Below are 25,979 nucleotides of genomic sequence, written 5' to 3' on the forward strand. Positions count from 1 at the left end.
CCAGCTGGTTAAAATAAAAGGGTTTTCTCACTGTTTCCTTTGTGTGTTTCAATGACAAATTGCATTTGAGCACGTAGCTTTATATCCAATCTATTAATTTTGGTATTTGCAAAAATGCAGTATCCTAAACAGCTAATTTTTTTAACTTTGCAGTTCCACAGGCAAGGAAGAACATTATGTGAATTTTTTTTGCATATTTTATTCTCTCCTGAAGATGCTAATTCTCGATGAGGTACTGTTTCACAGATGCTGATAATCATTTGGTACCTTGCCCAATTGGCCATACTTCATATCCTGAGGATGGATAGTAGGTATTGCCAGGCTTTTCAATTGTGAATATTATAATTGAGCTAGATGTCCTCATCTGACCTCTGCACAAGTACACCTTGCAGTCAGGCTGAGCAGAATACTTATCACGAGCAAGCACCAAGATTGATTTTAACCATCTGCAGCTGAGATCTGCTGAACCTAATTGGGACAGCATCCTGGCTGATGTCAGCTAGCACAGCACTGATGGGGAATTGAACCTGGGACCTCTCTGGTCTCTTGACTCAGTATCTCATTGGTCAATGCATTTACTCACTCAGCCATTTGTTTTGATATGAATTTAAAGTAGAGATGTCAGAGAAACACCATAGTAAAGGCGTAATTTTCAACCTTGCTGTCTGGTCAGTAGCCTAGTGGAATGGATTCTCCACTGTTGTAGACCAGAACCTTCCCCAATTTTCATCCAGTTCATTTCAATAGGATAAAAATCAGACAAGTTGTAAAACAGATACATGATCCGATCCAATCTGCCAAGTTTTCCTTCGGGTGATAAAATTGAATATCACCCCCTAAATGTCAGGAATTTGAGGTTAGAGGAACAAATTTCTGTATTTACACTGGTGTTTCAGACATTCCATTATAAAGGGGTATGGAATCATAGGGAAGGGTAAAAACATGGAATATTTATGCTCACTGGTAAGTGAAATAGTAACAAGGGCATAAATTTAGGGTTAGTACTGGATGCATGAAGGGATGGGTAAATGCAATATTTTTATGATAAAGGAACATGGAATGTGTCAACTGCCAGTGACTATTGAAGCTGAGTCAATCAAACGATATAAATGATACCTTTTTTGAAGTGTTCATTTAGTTATTAAAGAGCGCGGGGATAGAGTGGAGAAATGGGACAGAAAGCGCCAATTTGGAGCCAACGTCAGCACAGAAACGATGGGCTAACTTGTCACTTCCCCTGCTGAAATAGCTATGATTTTGCCAATTTTTGTCTGATTGCACACTTGTTAAAGGCACTACATCAATGCAAGTTGTTGCTCTTGATTCTATTTTCCAGTGCATCATGATAGAATTCTGCTGCAGAGTGCCTTCGATTGATACACTGAAAAGCAGATAGTGATGTGAAAGCATTATTGGTGTAAAGTGAAATGGAGGTCACCTTGACGATTTACCAAATAGTCCATTTTTGTTCAAACTGCTTGAAGAGTGTGTTTCTGTTCCGGTAACAATGACTGAATATTTTTCTCTTACTTCTATTGCAGAGCCGTTTACTGTGGGATACAGCCAATCTAGTCTGATTCACCTTGTGGGACCATCGGACTGTGCCCTCCACAAATTTGTTCAAGGAGGTATTGTACTGTTCCATCTGATACTTTGAACACAATGGCTACAATACTTGATAAATACTCATTTAGCACTGTACACTAAGGGGATAATGTAGAAGGTACAACACTTCCGTCTGTAGGTGTTTGCACAACTGAAGGATTCTGCCAGCGATCTGATTATATCATTTTGCATTGAGACATGGCTTTAGCTTGTAGAATTTCCATTGCATCAGCACTTTGTCTAGCAAAGTAACCTGCAACAGAGGGGCAAGGATTTCTCTGGCTTCGTTGTGTAGCAAAATCATGACTAGGTTTTTTTTTTAATGTTGCTACATATAGCAGTAGTTTTAGGAGACTCTGCTTCTGATATGGGGTCTCATTTGCTGAGAATGGAGATTGGAGAATCGGGCTCGGATGTCAGGATCAAGTCAGGCACACTTGCCTCCGCACTTGATTATCTGATTTGTGTTTCTATCAAGCACTGGAGAGCGGACTCTTGGAAAATTTACCCTTTAGTGAGCAGAGCATAGACCAATCCTCCCCCAGAGGGAGTAATGGCAAAAAGGAATTGCCTTGGAACTAAACCAAGGTTATCGATGTACACAAGTAAAGCACTCACACAAGATGCAGCAATGTCACCACCATCATAATTGTGTATTTGAACAATGATAAGGAATATAGTGCTGTATTAGAATGGAAGAACTTAAATTGTTGCCATGACCATATGAGCTTTTGTGACCAGTTTATCACATTAGTGGATCCGCAGGTGAGATTATCAGTTGTGAATGATGCTGTCACAAGAGTTGCATGGCAGCTTCTACTTATAGTTTAGACGCGAGGTAACATCCGGTGCCTCAGTGAGTTTCAAACACCGGCAACAGATGTTCGTTGAAGTCCAAGCAACCTGCTGCTGTTTCCTCAATGTACTGATGATGCATGTCTGGGCTCTGCTGTCTCCAGAGAATTAGTTTCCTCTGCGTGAGAGACTTACACCTCTGCCCATTCCTGAATCAGGCTGTTTGTTTCTTCATAGAAGCATGGCAAAATCACCCAGACTAGTTTCCATGTGACTGTTGGATGGTATCAGACTAACAGATTTCTATTTTGGCTACCGGTGATTACTGCTGCCAGAATTGAGCAGCTGATGCCTGTAGGTTAACATCAGTAGGAGGATATTCTCTCCTGTTTGCTAATATAATCAAACAATAAGTTGGGGAAACTCAATTTTATGCGGACACCAACTTTTTCACGAACAGTATCAAACAAAGGAACATGAACCTCAGTGACTTCAATGCTTGGCTGAAAAAAACCCCATACAATAAAGGCTTAATGAGAAACAGGTCTTCGAGGGGATGGGCAATCTAGGCTGGAGTACTTTTTGTTGAAGGTACTCTCCCATTTTCTAACAGAAAATATTAGCATCAGGAGAATATTTATGGATAATTTTTTTTTAAAAATCCATCAGTTTAATTCCTGTTTGGAAACCCCTACCTCAGAGCTGTGATGCCCTGGAAGAGCTATTGATTGGGGATGTTGCTTTGCCATCCAATAGCAAAGGTTACTGAGGCCCCCAAGGCTCTTGGGCAGATCTGAAGTTGTGGCCCCTGCTGTTCCAACACAACAGTTCTGGAATACAAGGTGATGCTTCCAGTCATTGATCTCACTGCAGAAGTCGAACATAGAGAGAGACATGACTTGAGGGTAACAAAAACGCCCACTGACAAAAACAATAAATCAAAGAACAAAAGGTACTTTTCTAGACTTTCCTTCCCCTTTAAATTAGCAATATTTCTCTCCTCTTTATTTTGCTGATGCTACTATGGTCATTGCTCCTGTAAACTTTCCTCTCTTGTTCCTTGTAAGTTTCAAATGAGTTGTCCTCTATGATCCCCCACATTCTCATTGTATTAAAATAAAGTCTCATTGCACTGTTTCCTATTCAAAATTATTTTTCTGCCAGCATTTCAAAACTGAGAAACCTTTTAACCTCTTTCAGTCTTCCTTGCTCCCAAAATCAAAAGACATTTAAAGTTCTCAAATTTAATATCACTTAACCACTGCTTGATTTATCTCATTTCCTCTCCTATTCTTTTTATGTCCTGCGATATGGCCTTGCCCTTAATATAACTCGCAATAGAATAAATGTAAAGCAAATACTGGATTTTGTTCAAAGATAATAACACATTTCAGTGATTTGTGATGATTTCAACTGCTCGAACTTGGGGTTTGATATCTTCTCAACCCCTCAGTGTGTCCTATGTGACTAGGGAGCAGGAATAATGGGCAAATTAAAAATGTAAATGTAACCCGCATTATTCAACAGTTATCTATTCTTTGAGCCTCCCTTACTTAACTGCAGCCTTTAACCTCACTGATTCAGAATTAAGCTGCAAATGATCACTGATGGGTATTTAACTTATAGAAGCATCAACAGTTTGGGAGAAGCTGGCCACATCCAGAACAATATTGACTTGACTTTCCTTTGAACTGATGAAGCACAAATTAAAGTTCCACTGTAAATGTATGAAATGTTTGCAGAGGCAGTGCTTTGTGGCTTTCTCTAATTACCTACCCTGGGAAAACACACCAATCAGTCTGTCAGACTTGTCAGAGATAAGGCCAGAGACCTTTTTGAAACTATTCCCGCTCACACTGTGGTGGACACCGATTCATTACTGCCCCTAAGGTGGCAAGTTGTCCCTTGATGGTCTGATCCCTTATACTGTTTAATCTGTAATTAATAGGCAATTGAAACAGGATTACCAACAAAACAGCATGCTCTTTGGGGTTTCTATGTAATCCATCCATCATTTATAGTATTGTCACAGTGAAAGATTTATCCCTTTTTCCAACAGAATCTTTGAAAGTGATCTCTGGTGAAGAGGTTAATAGGCATCCTGAACTCAGCCTTCATTTTATTTTCCCCAAATGCTAGCTATTTGAACTAAAATATTTTAAAAAGTAAACAGAAAAGAACGGAATAAAAGAATTCTAATTTTCTGGAAATATTTTTGTTTCAAGGTGCACTGATGTTAGTCTCTTTAAAGCGGTGTATTTTTCATTAGAAAAAATGATGGTGCTCACCCCGATTGCTCAGATGGTAAACCCAGTAGCCTAGATTTTTTGCTGGAGTTGTGCCAGGGCTGTACAATATGTCTGCCCATATATGGGTAAGTGCAATGAAATGTTATGCAAATGAAAAAAAAATAATTCGATGTATCTTCTGTCATTTGTGCTATAGCAATGTTGTACACAGGGGATGTCGGGCTCCAGTATCCAGCGTTGCTATGACAGCATAGGTATAATTTTAATTTTTTTTAAATTTCTTGCCCAATTTAAACTAGCAGCACAGAGGCCTCTGAGGTTCTGCCCCCACCCTCCCCCTCCCGCTAGAACACATTTCCAGATGGCTTCCCGACCAAAATCAGGGCAAAAAATTGTCAAGCAACAGGAGAACATCTAATGGCAGGTAAAGTTCCTTAGCCACTGCACTTGCACCAGTGTAATGGTAAAATGGCCCGAGCTTTGATTTCATAGCATGGTAGCTGATTTCAGTAGCTCGGCAGGTGGGGCAGGGAGGTGAAAAACAGCCAGGATCGCAGATCCTGATTGCTGTCCTGCTTCTGCTGCTAGGAAGTGCCTGTGTGTGTCATCCAGCTGAGGGCTAAATTTGGCTGAAATTTTTGGCAAACCTTTTTCATTAGCTTCACAAACATTTTTATTGTGTTGCAGTCATCGTGGCAAATTTAGAGTCTTTGGTATCTCCACAGAAACAAAGATATTAGCTGCTTGATGGATACTACAGCTCACATTTGCTTATGCCATTATTTCAATGCTGGCTTCAGCCTATTTAAAATTAACAGAAGCCACCTATTTTAAAAATAGCATTTATCAGAATACCTGGGCTTTCGTGCCACTTGGTGTGACAGTAATTTACAGTTTGAGGTTTTGCATCTGTCACATTAAAGGTAGATTGTGCTCTGTTGTTTTAGTAAGTTCTTATTCTAGATTCACCCCCTGTCCTGTGCCCATAAATCTATTATGGATTGTTAACATTTCTGTCAGTAATTTTATTTTTAGAAAGTTTACTAATTTGATTGAGTTTTTTGAGGAAGTGACGAAGATGATTGATGAAGGAAGGGCAGTGGATGTTATCTATATGGACTTTAGTAAAACATTTGACAAGGTCCCGCATGGCAGACTGGTACAAAAGATGCAGTCACACGGGATCAGAGGTGAGCTGGCAAGATGGATACAGAACTGGCTCAGTCATAGAAGACAGGGTATCAGTGGATGGGTGTTTTTCTGAATGGAGGAATGTGACTCGTGGTGTTCCGCAGGGATCAGTGCTGGGACCTTTGCTGTTTGTAGTATATATAAATGATTTGGAGGAAAATGTAGCTGGCCTGATTAGTAAGTTTGCGGACGACACAAAGGTTGGTGGAGTTGCGGATAATGATGAGGATTGTCAGAGGATACAGCAGGATATAGATCGGTTGGAGACTTGGGCGGAGAAATGGCAGAAGGAGTTTAATCCGGACAAATGTGAGGTAATGCATTTTGGAAGGTCTAATGCAGGTGGGAGGTATACAGTAAATGGCAGAACCCTTGCTAGTATTGACAGGCAGAAAGATCTGGGCGTACAGGTCCACAGGTCACTGAAAGTGGCAACGCAGGTGGATAAGGTAGTCAAGAAGGCATACGGCATGCTTGCCTTCATCGGTTGGGGCATAGAGTATAAAAATTGGCAAATCATGTTGCAGCTGTACAGAACTTTAGTTAGGCCACACTTAGAATATTGTGTGCAATTCTGGTCGCCACACTACCAGAAGGACGTGGAGGCTTTGGAGAGGGTACAGAGGAGGTTTACCAGGATGTTGCCTGGTCTGGAGGGCATTAGCTATGAGGAGAGGTTGGAAAAACTCGGATTGTTTTCACTGGAATGACGGAGGTGGAGGGGCGACATGATAGAGGTTTACAAAGTTATGAGCGGCATGGACAGAGTGGATAGTCAGAAGCTTTTTCCCAGGGTGGAAGAGTCAGTTACTGGGGGACATAGGTTTAAGGTGCAAGGGGCAAAGTTTAGAGGGGATGTGCGAGGCAAGTTTTTTACACAGAGGGTGGTGAGTGCCTGGAACTTGCTGCCGGGGGAGGTGGTGGAAGCAGATACGATAGCGACTTTTAAGAGACATCTTGACAAATATATGAATAGCAAGGGAATAGAGGAATATGGGCCCCGGAAATGCAGAAGGTGTTAGTTTAGGCAGGCATCAAGATCGGCGCAGGCTTGGAGGGCCGAATGGCCTGTTCCTGTGCTGTACTGTTCTTTGTTCTTTGTCTGCATCTCTTTATCGTGGAGCCTGTAATGATAAATATTTTATTGCAAATTAATAAAAGACAGAGTGAACTGACTCCAACTGTTTATGACTCATACATTGAGGAAAATGCACACTTATTTAACAAAGTTACAATGATATTTCAGTAAAGCTACCTTAGCCCGTGCCCCAGTGAGTTCAAGATCCTTGCTCTCGCCTTCCAGTCTACCATGGTCTCGTTCTATAGAAATAGCCTCCAGCATTTTGTATAAGCCTGTAACCTTTGCTCTCTGTCATCAGTCCTTACCACCCACTCTGCCTGTTAGAGGCTGAACTTTTAGACACTATGCCGCAGCCTCTTGTGAATCTCCTACTCTCCCAGGACTTCAAACCCCTCAGACTCCACATCTTTCTCATCCTCCCTTTCCCTTTACGGTCTAAAAATTTTTAAAGCTTGCCCACGCTTAATCCCTGCTGTGATTTATGTTGGCTTCTATCCCATCCTTTTTATACTTAATGTTGTCCTTCACTATGGGCCTTGGCTCTTCACCTAGATTTCTCAATAAGGAAAATAATGAAACCACCACAAGTACAGGGCCAAAAATAATTATTGAGCCAAGGTGAATAGAGGAATCAACAGATGTGGAGGTAGGTTTTCCTGATCCCATGCCTGGGCCTATTGGGTTATCTGAGTGCAGCGAATGCCAGTAAATTGGGCAGAGATGACCGTGCCAATGTTAGGCAGCCGGCCTGATTTTCCACCGATAGATGTAAACAAATGGAAAATTGTGCTGACTCCATTATTGGTGTGTGCCCTTTCTTACATTTATTGAGTCTGGAAAATCTAATAGCCCCACATGCAGGAACATGGAAAATCCAACTCATACTGACGGTTCTTTTTAAAATAATTTTTTATGGAGAAACCTTTCAGTAAATTACATTTATGGACTTTTCTAATCTTCTAAACCTTATTTATTATCAATCGACAGCAATCTTTGTTGAGAGAGGGTACAAGGTGTTCAATATTTTGAAGACGCCTCCCTCCCCCCAAACAACCACCCTAGCCTCACCAGGGCACGACCGATTCCCCCGGTGAGGCTGCCCGAACTTACCTTCTGTCCCGGTTCCATTGCGTCCTCCTCCGTCGGCTGGGATGCAGTCTCAGCAGTGGCCATCGCTCCCGGTGACACTGCTGAGACTAAGAACTGCCGGCCCGTTGATTGGCCAGCAGCTCACTGAGGCGGGACCTCCTCCCTCAAGCGGGTGGAAGTCCCACCTCGGTCCAATTAAAGCCTGGGGATCCGTGAAATATGGAACGGATTCCCAGACTGGGTGGGAGCGGGATCGGCACCGACATTTACGTCAGAGTCTGGCTCCCGTCCGCCCAGCGTAAAATTCCGGCCAGTGATCTAATAGAGAATATTTGTGATTCTATAATTATGGTGCAGAATTGAGCAACAGCGATTTTTCCAGGAGGCTGCTAGCATCTCAGTAATATTTAATATTTTCTTCCTATGGCAATCCACTGCTTAAGAGAAAAGTTACCTCTTTGTGTTTCATTACCAATAATGCTGCTAAGCAGTAGACAGCAAAAGGAAAAGTAGTTAGTGTTACAGCATTGACTATTCTCTGTCGAAACCGGGCACACATTCAACTGCTCAAGCATATAAGCAAGGGCTGGAATGAACGAATACTCTGGGGTTTTGACAGGAACAGAATCTGTGCGTGAAACTTAATTTCTTGTTTAAGAGCAGAAGACACTGGCAATGAACATCAGATCTGACAGCATCTGACCGACTCACATTGTGTGTGGAGACCCTTTATCCTGAAAACCTTAACCTGTCTGTTCAAGTTGCAGAAACTGATGGGACTGCTGCGTATCCACAGCATCTAAATATTTAGATTTATTTTCATATACTTATGACCAAAACCAGGGGTCATTAAATATAAAAGCAAAATACTGCAGATGCTGGAAATCTAAAATGAAAACAGAAAATGCTGGAAATTTTCAGCAGGCCTGGCAGTATCTGTGGAGAAAGAAACAGAGTTAACATTTCAGGTCGATGAATATCAAATCATAAATATAAGTTAGGTCATAAGTATCAGTTAGTCACTAATAAATCCAAACAGGAACTCAGGAAAAACCTCTTTACCCAAAGTGGTTAGAATGTGGAACCCACTACCACAAATAGTTGAGACAGACAGCATAGATGCATTTAAGGAGAAGCTAGATACGTGCATGAGTGAGAAGGAAATAGAAGGTTATGTAAATAGGGGGAGCTGAAGTAGGATGGGAGGAGGCTTGTGTGGAGCATACACACCAGCACAGACCAGTCGAACCGAATGACCTGTTTCTGTGTTATAATTTTGATGTAATATGCAATTCTACGTAATCTTCTGTTATGATTTCAGATTTTCAATGTTTTGTGTTTTTAATTTCCATTTCATTTTGTACTTAAGTATTCCCTATCATGGTACAGGTAAGGAATTTCTCATATAGTTTTGATCTACATGCTGTTGCATATTTTTTGGCCATTTCATGTACCTTTTCTCTGTTACCAAGGAGAGCTTTTTTGTTTGTTGCCATGGAAACTCGGTTTGATTGCTGAAAACAACAAGGAGGCCTGCAGGTGTATCGTTCCAACTAAATTCAGATATCAGTGCAGTGTCTTACAGGATTTCATTGAATCTTCTTGAAGCTACAGCAGTTTGAATCAACTCTGTATTTTAGAATATCCTGACACAATGCAATATTCCTACATATCTGCTGTATTAGATTGTAGCCTAGTAGTTGGAATGTAGTTTATAACTTAAAAAGAATAGTTGGAATCATGAATGGTGTTTTCCTATTTCTCACATCTTGGGCCAAGTGTTGTAAATTCTATTTTCAAATTCCAAGAGGGCAAAAAAATTATGGATACATTTTATATGTATCAAGGGGCTAAAAGGATTTGAATGATTTACTGTTAATATGTTGCAGCTCCAGTAATCCCTGTGGTTCAGATAGTAAAATCTGTGAATAGCTGTGGTATATATGGCATTTGGTACCAAGTTCAGTCCGAGGTCTGTGCTCAGCCAGGGTGGCAGTAAGGTGCTACATTTGGCCACTGGACTTGGGTATTGGGCAGGAGCGAATCTATATGCTCTCCATGAACCCAGTGCTGGAAAGTGTGTGATGGGTAAGGACAAGATTAGGCCCTGCATGGTGGAATAACCTGGAACATTTACTATTGAGGCTCACGTGAAGAATGACCAGTTGGTGAGGTACTGCTGGATACACTGAGAGGAACAATGCTAGCAGAAGACTTAAAACCTTCAGGACAGGCAAAGTTAGCAAAATAAAACCTACATCTCCAATTGAAATGATCAAATCCATTATGAAGGAAAAATTCATAAAACACTACTAAATAGATGTTTACCCACTTTAAATGAACATTGTTAAGATTTTTTTTTCCTGGCAACTGGTTTGATGTAATTTGAAATCGCTTTCATAATTTCTTTGCACACATGATTGAAATGAACAGTAGTATAAATGCTGAAACTTGCCAGTTATCATCAGATGGCCTGGTAATGCTGTTAGACTGGGCAGCGTGAAGTCAATACTATACAGCCTGGTAGTACTGGGGTGGCACTATAAGGTCTGGTAGTACAATATTTGAGTGGTACCATAAGACCTTATAGACTTACTACACACTACCATGCCTTATAGTGTGCAGGCAGTATGATAAACCCATTTTATACTGGCGTCTACTTAGAGCTGATTCCAAGAGATCGGAATTCATACTATTAAATCTGACCTCCTTATCTCAGTGGCAGTCATAGACACAGTTATGGAGACTTAAGATTATTCTACCTTGCATAAGGTGTATGAAAGTGGCTCATTGTCCTTTAATGTGTCTCTGGTACCATATGGCCTTGCATTGTGCAGGCAATACTCTTATTGGATCTGGTATGGAACAGGCCCTATTATAGGGCCCTGTAGTGTGTAAGTGGTACTGTAGGGTCTGATGCGTGTAGGTGGTGCTGTGGGGCCTGGTAGTGTGCGGGCAATACGATAAAGCTAGCTAGTGTGCAGGTGATGCTGTGCAGCCTAGCATTGTGGAAACAGTACTGTAAAGTTAGTTAATATTACACAGTAGAATTTGATCCTGTAGTATGAAGGTGAATGATTTAAGTGTTAATGCATATCAGTTAAAAAGGATATAGCATGATACCCAGCGTTGATTTTTTGAGTCACTGATCCATGGTATGGAGAGTGTTCATTTCTGACCGTTTATGTTTGGGTGCTCCATTATGGGAAGAACTGGAGGGCAGAAGGGCGATGACACAATTAGTCACTTTGCTACAAGTCTGCTTTCTGTTGGCAGGTGATGGCGTATGGATAGGAGTCACAGAACAGCATAAAGCATTTACTCCATAGAGAGCAGGAAATGTAGTAATAAATCAATGCATGGCCCCCATTTGCTGCCTGCAGTGTGTTTACTGAATATTGCACATTGCGTTCCTTTCTTGTTCTGATTCTTTATTAAAAATGTAATTATCTTTTCTCAGCCTCTAGTTCAATACCTCACAGCGTGTTTGCTGAACAGTTCTTCAGTGCGGCACTGAGTTCTTGCTGATAACGGAATTCGTTTGAAGTTTGCTTTTGTGCAATATTCAAAATAATTTGGCTACAGTGGTTTTTCTTTGTACCGAGGCCTTTGTCACTTGTTCTTTATTCACAGAGCATAAAGGCGCTGATTCCCACTCAGCAGGAAATGAGTTAGGAAACAACATCTTTTTGATCAGCATTGGTGATGCTACTCTGCCTTAAGATTGACTATACATTGTCCACTGATATCACGAATGAGCACCTCCCATGAATAAAATAGTCCAATCTGTACAGGATAATGTGCTGAGTTATCGTTCTTCATGATTGGAAGATCTAAAAGCAAACTCTGTATATTCCCTTCTGTCATGGTGGTGCAGTGCACTGGAGAATTAATGTGTGGCATTTGGCTAGCAACAGGACACAAGCTTAATTTCATGCTGCTCGAGTTTTCATTTTCAGCCCCATGTCACGATGAAGAGTTAAAGCAGAGGCCTGGATGTGACCTGACAGATTGGGGTGGGGGTGGGGCTTGGAGCTTCTCAGCAAGAATTGCCCATGAATTCCTTAGGTGTAATTTCTCTTTTTTTGTTCACTTTTTTCCCCCATCAATTTGCATCCGTCTCCTCCTCCTGAAGGCATTCGCTCACTCATGGGGAATGGTATCATAGTCACTCATCAACATTCTTCATGTGTAAGAGTAAGCAAAAAACCCTGTCCAACTTTCCCTTTTATAACCCAGAGGTGATCAAGCCATTTGTCATAGCCTTGCTGCTGCCTCTGGCTGAGATCCATGCTAACTCAGTGCTAACTGGGGATAGGACTGGAGGCTTTTCTGGTCTGCAAAAACTCAAATACTCACTGCTTTAAATAGTTCAACCATCAGCGGACATCTCTAGCAGTTGGCTCAGAGTCAGCATTGGCAAATGCTCGTGAGCAGGTTTCCATCTTGGAAACAGTTGATACACGGCCTGTGGAAAAACAGCAAGCAAAAACAAAAGAAGATAAAAGAGCTGTACATTTTCCAGTCAGCCTAAAGAAATACTTTGCTCTGGCAATTTGGTCCCAGCCACACTATTCTCCATCAGAGTTACTGCTTGGGCTGAGGAGGAGGAGCCTGGCTAATTTTCTTCCCCTCCCTAATCTGAATGCATAGAGGCTAATTGTAGCACCCTACCTTCTGACCCATCTGAAATCAGACCAAGAATTAAACCTAGGGGCTGCCCTATTGTGTTGGGCAGTGTATTTGACCACAAAGCCACGGAATGAGCTCTTCAGGTGATGTCCTATCAAACATTGAAATGGGCTGTGTTACATTTTCTGGATCTGCTCCAACAACGGAGTTGTGACTGTAATTGACAGTGGACATAAACCTGTCACTTCATTCACTTAACAAATACATCAGGAGGACTGGTTGGCACTGTAGCTTAGAACAGTATACTTTCAATCAGCCCAAGTTGATACGTTACTAAGTGTAATTCATTTGGGCAGTCTGAATCCACTTTCTTGTGGGCTTGATTCCACAGCACAAAACTACCCACAGTTGGGTGCTAAAATTGACAGCCTTGCTTCGAAAGGCCATAAGGATGATTGCTTGAGGAGATAGAAACAGCATATTGTTGCAGTAGGGCTGATTTTTAGCTGGCACAATGTAGAGTGCTGTATAAACTAAGATTACTCTGGAGCTGTGTAGAAACCTCACAGTTTAACTCCATTTCGGTGTGCAGTTCTAATTATTTAATATTGGATTGGATTTTTACAGTATTCAGGTGCACTGAAAGCCCCCATCCCTGCATCTTAACTTTACCTAATACAAAACTGAGAGAATGTGGATACTGGAAATTAGAAATAAAAGGATAAAATGTTGGAAATACTCAGCATGTCAGGCAGCTTCTATAGAGAGGCAAACAGAGTTAACGTTTCAGGTTGACGACCTTAATCGACCTAAAAGGTTAGGTTAACACTGTTTCCCTCCCCACAGAATCTACCTGACCTCCTGAGTATTTTCAGCATTTTCTCTTTTAATTTCTTAACTTCACCTGTTGTCCCCTCCTCTCCTTTCTGATCAATCCTACAAAGGGCTTGGATACCTCCCACTTTCTAATTCTTTTCATTTTTTTTCTCCAGAGGCACAGGTACAATGGGCTGAATGGCCTCCATCTGTGCTGTATCATTCTATAATTCGAAGTTAATTTATTTCATTGTGCTCATCAAGCTAAGGAATTGAACATTTTATTGTGTCAACATAATGCACTGTCAGGTCAATTATAGCACTTCACCCCAACAACATCCCTGAGCCCCAATCTCAGAAGAGCAAGTCCGCTGTAGTATTTATTTTCCATTTCCCACACCAATTATCTATAAGCTTGTCTGAGTGGCTGCCAGTTTGGAGCTGAATTAAGGCTGGCCAAACATATTTCACATCAGAACCTTCCAGCCAACAGACAGAAGGGACTTTTAGTCTATTAATTTGGACTGGATTTGAACCCAGGTCCCAGAGGTAATAGATCACTGTCTAACACCACTGCACCATCCATTTCCCATCCAGTTTCTGGTTTTAATAGAGGGTCTACACCAAAAAAAAAGATAAACATATCTTTACAATTGTTGGATGATAAACTTGCAATGTATTTGCTGTATTTTGATTCCAAACTTGCCGCATTTGTTTTTTCTTGCATTGAAATAGATACATAATTGATTTATATTCCAACCTTTAAAAAGCAACTTGATTTATATCTGGAAATGCGTATTTTTAAAAATATAATTTGAATTCATTTTGTTCAATAAATGATGGGTTTTTGAAAAAAATGTACTTTGCTGGTGAATTTTTTACCTATCTTAAAAAAACTGCCCATTGTCACATCTTAAAGTGAAGCCTTATACCTCGCTGAAAGCAATAGCACAAGAATCCATCTAATGCTTATTTGTCAAAATAAATACTTCCTTAAAATCATTCACCAAAATCTTTCATATAAATATGTGACATCAGTATGCAGCTGTACTGTGCAATGTTACAACTGAGCTATCTGCCAGAAAATTAGGTTAAAAGAGGCTTTAAAAAAGAAGCTGAAATGTAAAAGTCTTCACACTGCTTTACTGTGGATCGCTTTTTCAGATTCCTGCCTTTCCACATTCTCATAACGATATAGATTTAGTATCAGTTTTTCCATCTGCCCTCCCTGTAGAATTTTTAAAAAGAACTTCAGACACAATCAGAAAAAATTCCCATGGGAATCGAGTTTCTTTTGAATACATTTCAGAATTCCATAAGAAAAGCTGACATTGAGATTAGGCCTTTCCGCCCACCAAAGCTCATCCCTCTGGTATCCTAATTCTCCCAGCTTAACATTCAGTTACATTTTGAACCCTGGTGGTTTTTGCCTCTGCTATCCTGCCTGGTACGTTACTCCAGATGTTTATCACCCTTCATGTAAAGACATGCCTGATATCTGTTTTAAACATTAGCTTTGTAAACATTGCCCAGTTAGTTTTTATCTGGCACAGGAGTGCTAGCATTGCATTGTCATATTTATATCATCCCAAACCTTGTTTTGGCTCAGCACTGCGAGCTGAATTGCTGTTGCGTGCCCTTCTGCCCAGTTATTTGTTTTACCCATGTCTTGTATGCTGTACGCAAGCGAGTGCTTGACTGATGTTGCCTGATAAACCTAAGCAATATCCAAAATGTTATTAAAGTAACGAATTAAATATAAAAATAGCCTTCAATCTGAGAGTTATTGACCATCCTATTCAAAATAGATTGAAGGCAACATGAAGGAATTCTGGTCTATATTTGCTGAAAGTAGAGTTAATATTACAGCAAATTGGAAAAGCCACTTGTGATGGTAGTTTTAGTCATTTAATATTAACCCTGCAGTACAAAAGTGATAAGTAAAGAAATTTAAATAACTTGCTTACACTAGCTTCACTTTTCTGCCCTATTCCATTGATTAGGTACTTTTCTGAAATTAAAAAAAAACTTAGTTGTTTTTCATTTCCTTCTAGATCCTGCAGTCCCTTTTGAAGGTGGGATGCACTTCAAAAAAAAAATTGCCTTCTTTGTGGTTGATAACTGCCTCCAAAGTTGATCATTTAACTAATGAAGGCTTAGATATTTGAAGATGAACACGGTTGTCTTATAAACATGACCAGATCAATCTCTTACATAGTGCTTTAGCATCCAGTCGAACCCAGTTATTGGATAAGCTACCTTTTCTCGAGCATCAACAGCTGGGAGATTATAAATCACCTGTACCAGACCAAAGCTGATGAGTTAAACTCGATCACACTATTATGCTTCCTGCATTTAACTGATGAAGATGAATAATTTTTGATTAAATGTAATTAGGTACTGAAGCAATAAGAGCCTTTTGGCGGCAATGTAAAGAGCAGGTACCTGCAAGTTGAAGGCTGAAGGAAAATGACTTTCAATTGCCAAGTGAATAATAAATAATTCTTTCTGGAAGGGCCAGAGCAGCAATTCCTATTGACTGTAATTTCTATCTTTTGATTTGGTCCCAGTGCTAGTCTGAATTTCTTCAGGTACTGTGATGACTATTTCTAAAGGAACTAAAAGCAGTGAAAGCCTTTGTTGGTACAGTTAGTATAAATTTAGAATAACACATAGTCTGCAGTATTGCGAGACAATAGTAGAGCAAGATAAAAGAGAAACTACAAATGCTGGATATTTTGAAAGAAAAATAGAAAATGCTGAAAGTGCATAGCAGTTTGTAATGAAAGGTCTGTCCAAAATGTTAACCTGCCTATTTTCTTTCAGAATCTGATGGAAATGAATAGCAGGTCAAACATTTTCTGTTGCTATGTCAATAGTACATTGAGCAATTGGGATGGTTTTACAAAGCAGGCAGTAACACTATAATACATGCTATTCTTAGGATAAACAAGAGGCCATTGTTTGCTGTTTTCATTTTATATATTTTCCAGGTAGGATATCCTAATGGATAATGATGGCTAGGCAGCACCTGTAATCATCTCCTGACATTTGATAAGTGATACTGCTGGATGTGATATTTATGCGACAAACCATGGGAATGGGACTGATTTTACTTTATATTATAGTTTAGGGAGCTACGGGATACTGGCTTTTCGTCTCTTGGACCTGGTACAAGTGCAGCCCAGAGGATGAAATGAAAGACTCATCTTGTCAGTTAGCTCTAAGGACCTAAGTGAAATCAGCTTGGGCAGTCTTTAGAATTACAGTCCCTAATTAGCACTGTTTGGAGATTAGAGATGAGGCATGTTGATGGGCCATAGCAGAGGGATCTGTGCTCTGCATCTAGCTGTGCTTTATCCGATTCAAGAGTGCTTGATGTTGACACTGGTTGCTTGAAAAGGGAAGTGTACCATTCCTTAGCGCCAACATCCAACAAATAACGAACATTGTATGTTGTGATTAAGCAGTATTCTGTGGGGAAATTACAGCAGCAAACCAAAAACAATCTATTTATACTCCATCTTATTAATTGGTATTTTGTGGCGGGAAAACTTACTTTTGCTTTTCAAATATTTAAAATTTGAAGTAATGTGGAAGTTTTAGGTTCAGTGCAAGGCTCTAAAGATTTTGAAGGAGGAAAGAAGAGTGATAATTACAGAACTCCCTTTAACCAATGTAATGGTATTATGATCAGTTGAAAACATTGACACCGCTGAAGTCTAGGAAGTGCAGTTTTTGTGATCCGAGAAGCTGGTTACCATGGCAACCGTTCATTATTGGGCAGTTCCCTTTTTTTTAATTATACAGCTTCAGGCAGTGATTAGAAAATATTCTCTGAAGGAGTGAATTAATTTACAGTTCTAAAATTAGAATGTTTTTGTTACCAGTAATTGCAGCCCTGGAAGTTGAGGCCTCAAGTTTCGTGAAAGTACCAGAATCTCCCATGGTGATTTTGTGTTTCAGTTCTGTTATAGATTGACTGAACTATCATCTCTTTTACAATAAATGTATACTAAGATTGGCTATGTAGCTTACCTGGTACATCCTTCCCTGTGAGGAGAAACTCATGCACTTTGGTAAATTATCATTGAGAATATTGTGTTTCAGCATTTTAAAAATTATTTTTTCCTGTGCTCTCCCTTCTTCCTTGTATAACTTGCAGTTGCCTGGTTCCCCCTTTCCCCCACACTGGCAGGTTACCATCTGAAGCGTAGAATTCTACACTACCGAAGGAGGTGATTTAGCCAATTGTGCTGAAAGACCTGTCTGTTTAGTCCAATTTTCCAGTCTTTTCTCCAAGCCCTCTTAAATTCTTTCTTCTCAAGTATTTAACCAGTACCCTTTTAAAAGTTGTTACGGATTCTGCTGTACCACTGTTTCTGGTAAGGCATTCAATGTCCTAACAATGCTTTTTGTTTTTAAAACAATTCTCCTAGCCGTTCCCTTTGTTCTGTTCCTAGTGATCCTAAATTTATGTCTTCCAGCTACTGACTGACTGATCACTGGAAGTAGTTTTTCTTGATTTGCTTTATCAAAATGTGTCACTTTTTGACCACCTCTCTTAGAGCTCCTCTTAAAGCATTTTTGTTTTAATGAAAAGTCATGTGAGTTGAGTGATGCTGTCAGTATATTTCTCGTTGTGTAAAACCAAAATTTGGGGTCTGAATACCATATCACGCTCCACCACATTTTGAGTCAATAAGGAATGAAACCGGATGGACTACCCGACATTGACCGAGGCACCAGAAATGACAACGGCAAACCCAGCCCTGTCGACCCTGCAAAGTTCTGCTTACTAACATCTGGGGGCGTGTGCCAAATTTGGGAGAGCTGTCCCACAGGCTAGTCAAGCAGTCGCCTGACATAGTCATTCTCAGAGAATCATACCTTACAAACAATGTCCCAGACACCGCCATCACCATCACCGGGTATATGTCCTGTCCCACTGGCAGCAGAATTATACTCAACCACAATCCGTAATCTCATGGCCTGGCATATCCTCCACTCTACCATTACCATCAAGCCGGGGGATCAACCCTGCTTCAATGAAGAGTGCAGGAGGGCTTGCCAGGAGCAGCACCAGGCTTACCTCAAGATGAGGTGTCAACCGTGTGAAGCTACAACCCAGGACTACTTGCGTGCTAAACAGCATAAGCAGCATACAATAGCCAAAGCTAAGCAATCCCACAGCCAACGGATCAGATCTAAGCTCTACGGTCCTGCACATCCAGTTGTGAATGGTGGTGGACAATTAAACAACTAACTGGAGGAAGAGGCTCCACAAAATCCCCATCCTCAATGATGGGAGAGCCCAGCACATCGGTGCAAAAGAAAAGGCTGAAGTATTTGCAACAATCTTTAGCCAGAAGTGCCCAGTGGATGATCCATCTCGGCCTCCTCCTGAAGTCCCCAGCATCACAGATGCCAGTCTTCAGCCAATTCAATTCCCTCCACGTCATATCAAGAAATGACTGAAGGCACTGGATACTGTAAAGGCTATGGGCCCTGACAACATTCCAACAATAGTACTGAACACCTGTGCTCCAGAACTTGCCACGTCCCTAGCCAAGCTGTTCCAGTACAGCTACAACACTAGTATCTACCCGGCAATGTGGAAAATTGCCCAGGTTATTTCCTGTCCACAAAAAGCAGGACAAATCCAACCCAGCCAATTATCGCCCTATCAGTCTACTCTCAATCATCAGTTAAAGTGATGGAAGGTGGCGCGACAGTGCTATCAAGCGGCACTTGCTTAGCAATAGCCTGCTCAGTGACGCTTAGTTTGGGTTCTGCCAGGGCCACTCAGCTCCTGACCTCATTAGTCTTACTTCAAACATGCACAAAGGAGCTGAACTCAAGAGGTGAGGTGAGAGTGACTGCCCTTGACATCAAGGCAGCATTTGACTAAGTATGGCATCAAGGAGCCCTAGCAAAACTGGAGTCGATGGGAATTGGGGAAAACTCTCCGCTAGTTGGAGTCATACCTAGGGCAAAGGAAGATGGTTGTGGTTGTTGGAGGTCAATCATCTCAGCTCCAGGATATCACTGCAGGCGTTCCTCAGGGTATTGTGCTAGGCCCAAACATCTTCAACTGCTTCATTAATGAGCTTCCTTCAATCATAAGGTCAGAAGTGGGGATATTCGCTGATGATTGTACAATATTCAGCACCATTCGTGACTCCTCAGATACTGAAGCAGTCCGTGTAGAAATGCAGCAAGACGTGGACAATATCCAGACTCGGGCTGATAAGTAGCAAGTAACATTTGTGCCACACAAGTGCCAGGCACTGACTATCTCAAACAAGAGTGAATCTAACCATATCCCCTTGACATTCAACGGCATTACCATCGCTGAATCCCCTACTATCAACATCCTGGGGGTTACCATTGACCAGAAACTGAACTGAAGTAGCCATATAAATACCGTGGCTACAAGAGCAGGTCAGAGGCTAGGACCCCTGCAGCAAATAACTCACCTCCTGACTCCCCAAAGCCTGTCCACCATCTACAAGGCACAAGTCAGGAGTCTGATGGAATACCTTCCACTTGCCTGGATGGGTGCAGCTCCAACAACACTGGACACCATCCAGGGCAAAGCAGCCCGCTTGATTGGCACCCCATTCACAAACATTCACTCCCTCCATCACCATTGCATAGTGTCAGCAGTGTGTACCATCTACAAGATGCACTGCAGCAATGCACCAATGTTCCTTAGACAGCACATTCCAAACCTGTGACCTCTATCACCTAGAAGGACAAGGGCAGCAAATGCATGGTAACACCACCTCCTGCAAGTTCCCCTCCAAGCCACACACCATCCTGACTTGGAACTATATCACCGTTCCTTCACTGTCGCTGGGTTAAAATCCTGGAACTCCCTTCTGAACAGCACTGTGGGTGTACCTACCCCACATGGACTGTAGCAGTTCAAGAAGGTGGTTCACCACCACCTTCTCCAGGGCAATTAGGGATGGGCAATAAATTCTGTCCTAGCCAGCGATGCCCACATCCCATGAATGAATAAAAAAAGGGAGGATCTCAGTGCAGTATATGTTAATAATGCTACGATTTAGATAAATCCAGCTCATAAGGGCTTAAAATTACTAAAGAAACCAGAGGTTTAGGGGTTGGGGGGAGATGGGTGGTGAGGGGAAAGAAGGAAAACTGTTAAAACTAAACAATTTGTGGAATTTTACGACTTACATACCTCTTTGAACCGAGACAGTAAGAGCCAATTGTTCATTCCAATCTCATTATGTCAAGATGGTCTCATTCATTGCAAGAATAGCTGGTGATAGTTTCTCGGTATCCATACCAGGGGCAGGGGTGGGATGGGGTTGGTAGCAGACTTGATTGGCAACTTTTCTGACCAATCTCAGGGGTTTTTAATTTTAGGTTTAGATTTAGAGATACAGCACTGAAACAGGCCCTTCGGCCCACCGAATCTGTGCCGACCGTTAACCACCCATTTATACTAATCCTACACTAATCCCATATTCCTATCACATCCTCATCTGTCCCTATATTCCCCTACCACCTACCTATACTAGGGGAAATTTATAATGGCCAATTTACCTATCAACCTGCAAGTCTTTTGGCTGTGGGAAGAAACCGGAGCACCCGTTGGAAACCCACGCAGACACAGGGAGAACTTGCAAACTCCACACAGGCAGTACCCAGAATTGAACCCGGGTCGCTGGAGCTGTGAGGCTGCGGTGCTAACCACTGCGCCACTGTGCCACCCACTGTGCCAATGTGCTGTTGCTCAGTACATTCACACTGCCTGTAAAACAAAATAGTTTCACAATTTCTATGTGGCCTTGCCCAACTAAGTTTAAGCAGTTCATTCATCGAAAGGTTGGAGAAGTGCACATGAGGGTAGGTGGGAAAGGCACATATCCAGTTCAGATCACAAATGGTTACTATTGTTACTACCCTTGGGTTACACTATTGTGTGAATTAGATGTTGGGCAGGACAGACATATTCCTGAACCTAAAAAATGGGCACTGCTTACTAGAGTAGCCAGCACCACCTGATTGAAGAGAGTATTTAAGGCAGACATGACGTGTAACATATCCACAAAACTTCAGTTTGGGAAAGTCAGCCTTTGAGTTATACATTATTGTATCACACAGTTTTAACATGATCGGTATGTAGATTGGCCACAGCTTCGGGGAGGAACAATATAGATTGGTTATTGCAGAGTTCTCTGTTTACTGCTTTATAAAATGTAAAATTAGGCAAAGATCCAGGAACCACAGTGCTGAGCACCATGGTTGTAAAGTATATGGGGAGAAGACTAAGTAATTTAAGACGTAAGCCAAGTTTACTTCATCCAGTCTATTTACATAAAGCTGCCTTTCTTCCCCATATTACTTTTTAGATCTCGCACCTACATAGCTTATGATACATTCACAAGGAATATTAAATACATAGGGGTAGAAATTTGTTGATGTTGCACTTGCTTTATAAGCACAAAATAGGGGCCAAGGTGTCTAATATGGTTGGTGGCGTGCGCATGTATATTCTCTGCCGAAGTGCACTGACCAACATATTGATAAAGACCCCATTTTAGACGTCCAAGGCAAACATCTGAAATGGGCGTTAGGCCCCCTGTTTGCATATGCCAAGGGTCTAACGCCTGTTTCAGGACCCCTTTCCAAAGCTGAGCTGCCTTTCATTCAGTTGGAGCTGGGCCAGCTGCCTCATGATAGCCAAATCTACATACAGTTTTAAGTGACCACCTTAAAGCCACTAGAAGCTGCAACCAAAAAGGTATGTTTCAAAAAAAATCTTGCTTGAAAGTGGAGCCAGGAGTGCACCTCCAGCTCCACAGCAGTCACAAAGATGGTTGCCAGCCCGTTGTACTACCTTTCGATCATCCCTGAGGACCTGTCTAAGGGCCAGTGCTGGTAATATAACGGCCCTTAATTTAAATCCATTTCACTGGTGAGCGGCCTGAGGATATGCAGCAGATGTCCTCAGCTCACTAGCCTAATTTAGTTGCGGCCCAAGCCCCAATATCAAGTGGGCCTCGGGCCTTATCGCTGTAGTGCAGGGAGTGTTCACTGTCTCTATTTCGCGCCGGCAGGTTAGCCCTAACCAATTTCAACCCCATAGTATTTTGATAGATCTTAATCCATAATTAAGCACCAGATCATTGTCACTGAAATTTTTACTTCCACTTGCTTCTGAGTTCTGTTTTGCCTTGCCATGGGAGGTGATAAAATGGCAACACCATGTTAGGGTGTGATAACTGTGCAGGTCAACAGAATGATGTTCTGTTGAAGCAAGGTTATAGAACAGAGTTACAGTAAACGCTGATATCAGAGGGTGAGTGTTGTACAAAAACCTAGACATTCTTACATTAAATTATAAATGTGCAGTTTATACATAGTGGTGTTTATTACAGTAAATCTTAGGTTTCATTCCCTGCCCAGCATTTTGGTAACAAAATAGAGATTGGCTTGTTTGATTTTATTCCTCTGAGGCTCCATCTGGCTGTTTGAGTGGTTCAGGTGAATGCCAAAGATCACATAGCCTACTTGAAGAACAGACAGGGTTCCAGGCCAACATTTGTCCCTCAATCAACACTATCAAAAATAGATTAACTGTTTATTCATCTCATTATTGTTGGGGGACCAAAATTGCTGCAGCATTACCTACATATAATGACTGAGCATGAGAGGAACTCATAGTACATGAAATGCTTTACAGTCCTTCTGAAAGGCATATTAAGTGTGTTGCATATTCTTTCTTAACACTGTGTGTGGTTCTTTTCCTGGCACTACCCTCAGAATTAATACAGGCTTTTATTGCAGGAATAATTTATTCTTTAATTGAAACTGCTAAAATGGCAGTGTTCTTTACCACTGATTGAACAACAGCACTTTAAACGTTAAGCTGCAACCATCTTCTGATAAAAGAGATCAATTTCAAGCCACAAATTCCCTTCATGCATAGTGACCTAGGAGTAATTAAATCTTCACGTCAGATTTGTTCTTCCTGAATAGAAGCAATAAATTGCCAGCAATAGCAAATTTTAATTGCCCACGTGACACATTTACTGGAGGGAGTGGAGAAGGTATCATTTTGTGTTATCAAAGTAATTAATTGTATTATTGTCTGAATTCAAATCACAATAAAGATTTCCAAATTATTCTGTGACAACTGGGCCCATGGAGACTGGCTGTGACAGGACAGTCCAACTCTCAGCAGTTTTTGTCCTAGATTTTATGCTTAGCCACAACACTGTTGTACGCATGTTGAGGTGTGAGGACCGCCAGTTTTTCAGAGTCATTGAAATAACATTGCCAGGTTCCACTGGCCTTCGCCCAGGAGCCCACCTGGAATCGGTCGCGGAATAGCTGCAGTAAAACTTCTTTCTTGTTTCTCTCTGAAGCACTGCAACCCCTGTTTTGATCAAGCAAATTAGAGAAAAGTCGAGTTAAGATTTTTTTTCTTCTTATGCCGCATCCGTGTTGTAGCTAAACCTTCCTCACAGTAGATGGTAGGGCTTCTGGAAGCAGAAGTTTCTCAGTTTTGCTGTGAAAGGTTAACAACAAATTCTGATGTTGGCACACAAAGATTAAGAAGCGCCTCATGCTTGCTCCTATGCTGACCTTTGTGGTCAGTATAAACATGGAAATGCATCCCAGATTTCCTTTGCCCACCATTGGCAGCCTTGACTTCAGCTGCTTTAGCCCTAAACTCTAGAATTCGTTCCCTAAACGTCTCTGCCTCTCTATCCTCCTTAAAGACGCTTCTTAAAATCTACCTCCTTGGTCAGGTTTTGGTCACCTGTCCTAATATCTCCTTAGGTGACTTGTTATCAAATGTTGTCTGATAATGTAAAGTGCCTTGGGCCATTTTACATTAAAGTCACTATATAAATGCAAGTTGTTGTTGCAAATCACATCTGAGCTATTTTGGAGCACCCCGTACCACCAGTAGTTGCATATGACTGGAAAGTACCAAACTGGTCATAACTAGTGAGTTAGGCAGGTCACCTGTCCAGCTTATGGCTGTCCTGTAATTTTAATAATTGAAAACCTTACAGTAGATACCCAATTTTTCAATTGTTACTTTTTAAAAACAGTCCATGCATGCACAAGACAGTTCATGTCTTAACACTGTTTCCTGCCCAAAACAGCTCCTCTCAACTAGTTTTAGACTGGACAGGAAGCTGGCAATTCTATATTGACCTCTCGCAATGAGTTGATTATAACTGCTCTTGACTAAATGTGCAAAAAATGAATACAGTACAGGAATATTTTATAAGCTTTTACCTTCATCCTTGATTTACCTTGGGGTGGTGACTATTCGACCCATTTCTGGTTAGTCGGTTGTTAGGATCTAATACCAAAACTTCTTGTAGCTGCTGCTTGTACATTACATGTGAAGCTTCTGCCGGAGAGGGCCTTAATACTCTTGAATTAGCGTTGTCTGATCATTCATTTTTATATTCATTCTCAAGCTGTAGGCATCACTGGCAAGGCCAGCATTTATTGCTCATCCCTAACAACTGAGTGGTTTGCTAGGTGACTTCAGAGCCAATCACATTAGTGTGTGACACGTTTCATATATACAACAACTTATATTTATATGGCACCTTTAGTGAAATAAAACATCCCAAGGCACTTAACAGGAGCATCAGAAAACAAAATATGGCACCAATCCACCTAAGGAGATATTAGGTCAGATGACCAAAGCGTGGTCAAGAAGGTAGGTTTTAAGGAGTGTCTGAAAGCGGGAGAGTGAAGTAGAGAGGTAGGGAGGGTATTCCAGAGCTTAGGACCTAGGCAACTAAAGATGCAGTCACCAATGGCGGAGCGATTAAAATTGAGGATGCTCAAGAGTCCAGAATTAAGAGGAGCGCAGATATCTGAGGGTTGTGGGTCTGGCGGAGATACAGAGAGGGACGAGGCTATAGAGGGATTTGAAAACGTTACTTGACTGGAAACCAGTGTAGGTCAATGAGCACAGGATAGGTGCACAGGACTTGGTATGAGTTGAGACACGGGCAGCAGAGTTTTAGATGACATCAAGTTTATGGGAGGGTAGAATGTGGGAGACCAGACTGGGATGTGTTGGAATAGTCAATTATAGAGGTAACAAAGGCATGAATGAGGGTTTCAGCAATAGATGAGCTGAGACAGGGACGAAGTTGGGTGATGTTACAGAGGTGGAAATAGGTGGTTTTATTGATGGTGCGAATATGAAGTCGGAAGCTCATCTCGGTTATGAACAGACTGGCTTATTCTCAGACTGTTGCCAGAGAGAGGGATGGAGTCGGTAGCTAGGGAGTGGAGTTTGGAGCGGGGACCAAAAACGATGGTTTCAACCTTCCCAGGATTTAATTGGAGGAAATTTCTGCTTATCCAGTACTGGATTTTGGATAAGCAGTCTGACAGGTTAGCAACAGAGAGAGAGGTGGTGGTGAGCTAGAGCTGGATGTCATCAGCGTACATATGAAAACTAACGCTGTGCTTTTGGATGATATCATCAAGGGGCAGCA

General features: G+C 41.5%; 1 protein-coding gene across 3 annotated transcripts in view; it reads left to right on the plus strand.

Annotated features, from left to right (window-relative positions):
* Positions 1-25,979, plus strand: part of acot7 (acyl-CoA thioesterase 7) — a 262,472-nt gene that overhangs the window by 125,408 nt on the left and 111,085 nt on the right. For all 3 annotated transcript variants that reach the window (XM_068017117.1, XM_068017118.1, XM_068017119.1), the window contains one exon: positions 1,542-1,628. In XM_068017117.1, the coding sequence (XP_067873218.1) occupies positions 1,542-1,628 (87 nt within the window). The remainder of the gene's footprint in view (positions 1-1,541; positions 1,629-25,979) is intronic.

The sequence above is a fragment of the Heterodontus francisci genome, chromosome 37 (assembly GCF_036365525.1).
Source record: "Heterodontus francisci isolate sHetFra1 chromosome 37, sHetFra1.hap1, whole genome shotgun sequence".
Classification (NCBI taxonomy): Eukaryota; Metazoa; Chordata; class Chondrichthyes; order Heterodontiformes; family Heterodontidae; genus Heterodontus; species Heterodontus francisci.